This window comes from Galeopterus variegatus, unplaced genomic scaffold, assembly GCF_000696425.1.
Source record: "Galeopterus variegatus unplaced genomic scaffold, G_variegatus-3.0.2 Scaffold8550, whole genome shotgun sequence".
NCBI classification, from domain to species: domain Eukaryota; kingdom Metazoa; phylum Chordata; class Mammalia; order Dermoptera; family Cynocephalidae; genus Galeopterus; species Galeopterus variegatus.
In genome coordinates this window covers 81854-89357 of record NW_007734661.1, presented here as the reverse complement: position 1 = coordinate 89357, position 7504 = coordinate 81854, and the positions used below count along the sequence as shown (strand labels likewise).

General features: G+C 48.6%; 1 protein-coding gene across 1 annotated transcript in view; it reads left to right on the top strand.

The window, feature by feature from the left end:
• The first annotated feature begins 1906 nt into the window (after positions 1 to 1906).
• Positions 1907 to 7504, top strand: part of LOC103608551 (H(+)/Cl(-) exchange transporter 4) — a 36380-nt gene continuing 30782 nt past the window's right edge. The window contains exon 1 of the mRNA XM_008592973.1: positions 1907 to 2301. Within this exon, the coding sequence (XP_008591195.1) occupies positions 1917 to 2301 (385 nt within the window). The 5' untranslated portion in view covers positions 1907 to 1916. The remainder of the gene's footprint in view (positions 2302 to 7504) is intronic.

The following is a 7504-nucleotide window of genomic DNA, read 5'->3' as shown; positions in this document are numbered from 1 at the left end:
AGAACAAGGATGGGTAGACTTTATTAAACAGCTCACTGTCTCTGATCCACCATCTCCTTGCAAAGGAATTTATTTTTGTGTCCAAGGAAGATGCTGGAGCATGCTTTGGTGCTTGCTGGGAGTTTACTTTGAAGTTACAGGGGATTAAATGGCTGTGGACTAAGGGGGAGCCCATATAGGAGCAATTTCCTAAGGAATATTCCAAACTCTAGAAATCACAGCCGAGGATGTGAACTTCAGTTCGCCTGGTGTCCTCAGACTGACGACCACCTGGGGCGGCATAAACGCAGCTGTGGCTCAGGGTCTGTGCTCACGTCTCAACGAACACAGAGTAGCTGGGCGTGTCCTATAGCACGTGTACAGTCAGCAGACAAACTAAAATGCGTTTGCAGCCAGCAAAGTGGGCAACACGCTACTTCTAAGATCATTCAGTTTACATAGTCTGTTTCTTTGCTGCCGCTAACGTGGCCAGAAAATATTCAGGATACTTCTCGGCAGATGTAGCTGGTTAGGAAGATGGAACTGCCTCCCTCGTCTCTCTCTGACTGGTCGCCACTGTCTATGAACAGAGCGGGAAGCCTTTGAAAGCTTTTGGGAAGATCGGGGGCAGCTGCGATGGTGCGTTCAACTTCTTTATTTTACCAGGGATCAGGTGCAGGCCCTTCTTTTCCGTTTTCATGCTGTGGCTTGACATTTAATTTTAAAAGCCAACCTGAATGACATGGCAAGGGGAGAGAGAAAGTCACGAGTGTCTCAAGTGACAGATGTTCACTTTGAATGCTATTTGCACTGGGGCTTATCATTCTTTAATCCACAGCAGGCAAACTGGGCCAGACTTGGCAGGGGAAGAAATGAAAGTGTAAAAGGGCATTCTCTCCAAGTCGCAGTAGATGCGACCGACTAAGGAGGTCAAATCACTTGTCCCACCTTTTCCCAGCGGACTGATTTTGAAGAGCTGTGCCTCCTTTGAAGGCTGAGCAAAATGCAAGCTTGTCGAGGGGGCACCGTGGTTCCTGGGGATCGGGAAGTGGGACTCAGCTGCCTTCCCTCATGCCGCTTTTCTCTGTGCTCCCTCGAGATCCCGTCGGGCCTCTTCATCCCCAGCATGGCTGTGGGAGCGATGGCGGGCAGGATGGTGGGCATCGGCGTGGAGCAGCTGGCTTACCATCACCATGACTGGATCATCTTCTGGAACTGGTGCAGGCCCAGAGCAGACTGCGTCACACCAGGGCTTTATGCAATGGTGGGAGGTGCAGCCTACCTAGGAACAACCACGGGAGGGTGGGGCAGGGACGGGGTGGGGGCACTGAGCTGGCTTAGAGGACTGGCGAGAAGGAAGACGTGGACTTGAACATTTGCATTACTCAGCATAGGCTAGGTTGTGTTGCTATAACGAGTAACCCCCCAAATCTCGGTGGCTCACACACCAAGGTACATCTTGCTCACTATATGTACACACATATATATGTAAAAAACATGGGTGAACAGAAGATTCTTCCCACCCAGTCATTCAGGGGCCCAGGCTGATGGAGTCTCCACCATCTTACAGCCATACCACCTAGAACAGTAGTTCTTAACCAGGAGTCATTCTGCCTTTCAGGGACACTTGGCAGTATCTAAAGACACTTTAGGTTGTCACACCTGGGGAGGGAGGTGCACAAGCCAGGGTCCCCCACTGGAGCAGAGCCCCCAGCCAGGTGTGACCTACAGCTCCCTGACGCGATGCCACATTGAACAGAGCCTGGCATCTGTTCCTGAGGCCCGAGCATGGGCGGCATGTGGGAATGTCCCCCTGGAACACGTGTGAGGAGCATTTACAGCCGTCTGTCCGTTTCCACACATCGTGCCCTCCCGAGGGTCTGGGGTCGGGCTTTGGAACCTCACTCGTGTCTTGTGTTGCAGGTGGAGTTACCAGGATGACAGTGTCGTTGGTGGTCATCATGTTCGAGTTAACGGGTGGTCTGGAGTACATTGTGCCCCTCATGGCGGCGGCTGTGACCAGCAAGTGGGTGGCCGATGCCTTTGGGAAGGAAGGCATCTACGAGGCCCACATCCACCTGAACGGCTACCCCTTCCTGGATGTGAAGGACGAGTTCACCCACCGCACGCTGGCCACCGACGTCATGCGGCCCCGGCGGGGAGAGCCGCCGCTGTCGGTGCTCACCCAGGACCGCATGACCGTGGAGGACGTGGAGACGCTCATCAAGGACACCGACTACAACGGCTTCCCCGTGGTGGTCTCCAGAGACTCCGAGCGCCTCATCGGATTTGCCCAGCGGAGGGAGCTGATTCTCGCAATAAGTGAGTAAAGAGGGAAGCTCGCCTTTTGTCAGGAGCCAAGAGGCAGCTCTGTGCCCCGCAAAGTGATCAGAGAGGTGCGAGGGAATGTGCGTCACGCCAGGGGCTCGCAAGCGTTCGTGTGTGCGCGGTCACCCGGGGATCTGGTGGAAATGCAGCCGCTGATGGAGCAGGTCTGGAGCGGGGCCCCGACTGCGCTCCTCACGCTCCTTCCATTGATGCCGATGCTGCTGGCCCCCAAGTCACTCTGTGAGGCACAAGGGCTTAGACCCAAGTCTCGCGTGGCTGGAAAGGGACCACGTGTTTGCAAGCAGCCCCCTGGCCCGCTCCTCTGGGAGGCAAGCTGCAGACGCTGCCTTTTTGGGGAAGTGCTGGATGAAGCTCAGGAAGAGATGTGAGTAGCCCGGGCCGAGCTGCTCTCAGAGAGAGACTTTCAGGTGGGCTGCGCAGCCGCTGGGGCTTGTGAGGTCTCTGCCCTGCCACCTCCCTGCCACTGCACAGGCTTTCCTTCACTTCATGGCATTGCATGGGATCCGCCTGGTAGCGGCCGCATGGGTAAATGATATCGCTCGAGTCTGCTCTGTGATTATTTTCCTCCTCGGGTTCCAACTGAAATCAGCTGCACCGAGGGGCAGGCTGTTGAGTTGGGGGAGGAGAGAAGGGGTGATGCCCAGGTGGGGGCACTTCAGAGGAGCAAGCCTGTGAGCCCCAGCAACCTAGGGCTGGCTGCTTTGAAGGCGATGCCCAGGTGGGGACACTTCAGAGGAGCAAGCCTGTGGGCCCCAGCAACCTAGGGCCGGCTGCTTTGGAAGGGGAGCAGGAGGAAGGATTCCGCAGACAGAGGGCACTGAGGGCCAGAGGCCTGGGCGTGAGTGGTTGGAAGCCCCGGGCAGGGAGGAGCAGTGAGCCTCGGAGATGCAGCCCTGCTGGACCTCAAGATGCAGCAGGGGTGGAGGCCAGCATAGCCCTTGCACCGGCACGTGGCCAGTGCCATCTGCTCAGCATCGTTGCTCCGTGATCTGCATGGCATCCAGCATCCTGTGGTAGTCTGGGGCCCATGGCCGGCTTCCGTGTGCATGTGATGATTTTTACTGTGGTGCCATCTTCCAGAGTATTCGTGACGCTCATCAACGGGACTTGCCCTGGTCTCGTTGCCGACATCCTCACCGTGAGCATGTCTTCACCAGACGAAACTGCTTGCTTCTCCCTGCCCTTTGTTTTTTATTTCTAAGGTGCTTCCCTTCAACTTCTAAAACCTCTTCCCCATGTTAAGTAGCTTTTAAAATATCTTTAACGTATCTTCATCAAAGGCTTTATAAGATAAGCTATGGCCTCTAATTTTAGCTTGCTGTTCAAACATTTTTACCTCCCCCGAAGCAAAAATTGATTTTGTATTTTAGACACCATAGCAAGTTTGTGCTTCACTGTTGAGTTTGTGTTCACTGTTTGTTGCTTAAATATAAGTCCTGTCCCTTAACAGGTAGGTGCTTTTAGGTGTAAATATTGCCTTATAAATAATGAGTTTTTAAAAGTTGTTTAAGTAGGGTTGGGTTTGTTTTAAAGTCATGTAATCAGCAGCCTTTAAAAAATGTATTCAGTACCCGAAGTCCTTTAAGCAAAGGTTTAAATTTAAAAACTAAAGTAATAAATGTCACCGCATCCATTATCTATTGTATGGTTGCAGGCACACCTGCTAAGAGACAGCTTACTAATTTCACTGAAACCCATTACTGTCGTCAAGGGGGAAGCACTAATTGTCGTCAAGTGGTTAGGGAAGACATTTAGGCTTGCCCACCACGCGCTCTTCTAGAAGCTGTGTTTGGAGTGTCTGAAGAGGCACCACGCGGTGGCACTAGTACCTATGTGCTTTCAGTCAGACCCATAATAGTACAGAAGCAGCTAGTTACACAGTTTGTGCAAAAGCAAGGAGTGTTTTGCTCTGAGGAATCACAAGAGCTGTTTTCCTGGTCTGTGGAAATAGAAGAGTCCCTGTACTCTAGGGGAGAAATTCATGACCTGTATTTGAGGAATTATCTGCCCTTTTATGAGTCTAGAAATATGCCATTCACATTTAGCCATTTTCACTTTTAGGGGACTTGGGAGCAAAGATTGCAGACAGATCCAAGATAGTTTCGATAAGAAAAGAATGGTAAATGAGGTAAATAAGGATTTTCCTTACACATCATGTTTAAAATTGTAACAACTGCTCACATGAGGCTGAAAATGTTTTATTTTCAGTCCGTCTCTGGAATACCAAACCACAGCTGTTGTCTCTGCTGGAGGGGGATTAGTTAGCACTGCCCAGGCAATGTGGTCATCTTCGTCACCACGTGTTAACACATGGGGCCGTATGTGACCCGTGTTCAAATTCCTGCTGAATGGGACTTGACCTCTCGTTTCTCTTTGCAAGTATGAGGCTCTTTCTGTGCTCAGTGGGGCTCAGGCTCTTCTAGTCTTGAGTCGTGCAGTTAAGCCAGGAAGGCTTCAGAGAGGCCTCAGTGGGAGCCACAGAGGCGATGAAAGGAGGGAAGGTTAGGGTGGCGGGGAAGAGTGGAGGGAGCGTCGTCTTCTCGTCTGGTGCATGATTTAATGATGACTCTTCAGCACGTGGAAAATGCTTCCTCGCAGAAAGGGGTCCACATCCAGGACTGAACAAGAAGATAAGTGTCACATCTGTTGGACAAGCTATTCAGAGGTCCAGAGGTGTCTGCCTGGGAGGGCTGTTGATGATTGGACTAGATCGTGGGGAACAGTAGGGCCATCTGCTTCTTTCTGCTGGGGATGTTAAAATGTACATATATGTAAATGTGCAGATATAGATATAAATACACAGATGGATATGCGGGGGGACTTTTCCATGCTTTGGTAGACAATAACCTGTCATAAGATAATATGCTTTTTCTTCTATATAATGTTTACTTTTTTATCCCATCATCTATGTACCGACCGCTACTGTGGTTGCTTCCAAGTTTTTATTTTAATCTTTTTCATTACATCTGTTTTATGGAAGCATTTTTAGTTAAGATGGTAGAGTATTACCTCCCTAAACACATAATTACTCTAAAGTAGGGGTTCTCAACCTTAACACGATGGACATTTGGGGCTGGATCATTCTCTGTGGTGGGAACTGTCCTATGCACTGTAGGATGTTTAGCAGCATCCCCGGCCTCCGCCCACCAGATGCCAGGAGCACCTCCCCTTCCCAATTGTGACAACCAAAAATGTCTCCAGACATTGCCAAATGTCCCCTGGGGGTGGGGGGTGGGAGCAAAATTGCTCCCGGTTGAGAACCATTGCTCTAAAGCCACTTAGTAGCTTACCAGATGTCTGATTATTTTTAGTCTTTTAAAATTTCTTGGCCTATCACAGTTTGTAAAATTCATCTTACAAACGCTATTAATTACACCCTCTGTGTACAAGGGTACTTCAAATAGTTCATGGGAAAATAGAACTAAAAGATGTACGAATCTTTCCATGAATCTTTCCATGAACTCTTTGAAGTATCCTTATATTGCTGCTAGAAAGTGGAATGTCAAGTTGAATAACCTTAGCGGTTGCTCATAAAATGTACATCGTGTTTCAGGGGCCGTGGCCACTGAGACTAGTTCTAGTAGAATATATGACAAACCTCCTATGTTAAAGACAGTTATAAAAACAGTTTAACTACTTTAACTTTAAAACATTTAAAAATAAAGACTATTAGGTTTTTGAAAAAGTAAAGGTAATACACACTCATAGAATATTGGGGAAATTAGAAACAAAAGGAAAAATTTAAAAAGGCATCCACTTTCTTATCACCATAGAAGGACATGGTTAATATTTAGTGCATTTCGAGCATTTCCTTCCTGTCTTTTAAAAAATATGTTCATGTTGGGCTATGTTTTTTTGGTTTCTTTCCCAACGTGGGCTCCCAAGAGTCCCTGGGGCCTGTGAGTCTATTCTTTCCTACCACTAGCTCATCCCCTGGGGGAGGAGTTGGTTTATTCTTTCACACAGAAATATTTCTTGAGTGTCCACCATGTGCTGGTGCTGTCCTAGGAGCTGTGGGTCCGTGGATGACAATACACAGTCTCTGTCCTCTGTGAACTTATGTGCTATAGTTTTGTTGCAGGCACTTTGGTGACTGACAAAGATTTCTGGTCCAAACTGGGAGTAGGTGGTTCACTCTAGTAGAGAGTTGCAAAAAGCTTTCTTGCTGGTTCTTCTTCCATTCACCAGCTTTTGGACTATACATAGCACCTCTAACCCCAAAGTTAATATCCGTGCTTATAATAGAGTTCCAAAGTGGCCTAGCAGAGCCCTTCTGGAGACAGCAGCAGTTGCCGGTGTTGGAGCACAAGCTCAGATCTCTGGCTCGGACCCTGGCCGATGCCTACGATTCTTGCTTGGCAGTGAATAGCTCATGGGCTTTCCTTCCTAATGCCTCCCATGTGAAGTAGGCTTTGTTCTACACGGCAGGCAGAACCAGATACACTGCCATTTGGTAGACCTACCATTCATTCATGCGTGCATTTAGCAAATATCTGTTTTGTGTCTACTGTGTGCTACGCATTGTCCAGGCACTGGGAGTGCAATTGAGAGCACAAGTTCGTTGAGGTAGTGGCTGTTAGAATCAGGGCTTTAAACCCAATCAGTAAATTCAGAGGAAATATAAGCTTGTTATTTATTTTAGGAAGGATTCATGGTTCACTAAGTCTTATTGGGTTTTATAGGAGGTTCAGCAAATCCACGTGATCAGTTCTTAATTGGGGTCTGTGGCTTGATTCGATCTTGACATTCAACCTGTTAAAATAGATGGAAATCTTGTTACGTGGGACATCATGGGAGGCAGTGGTCTACAAAAATGAGCATGTATGTGTTGACCGCTGCCTCCCTGCCTTAGTGCTTAAAGATGGAAGCATCCTGGTTTAGGAGAGAGGTACACAGTGTGTATCGTGCAGGATCTACATTTGAAAACATGTTGTGCATCAGTGTCGTCTGGTGTTTGTGGTTGAATCGTATTCCGTTTGATGTAACTGGATTTCACCTGACCCATATAATGTGCAGGCATTTGCCCAGCAGGCCCACTGTTCCACTTTTAAACAGAGACCCCCTTTCAGACTCAGCCTGACCCCAAACACTGCCAGTTTTCCATTAAAGTACTCTCTTGCAATAAATGGCCTTAGAGGAGGCAGTTAGAATTTTATTTTTGAAAGAACAATATAGG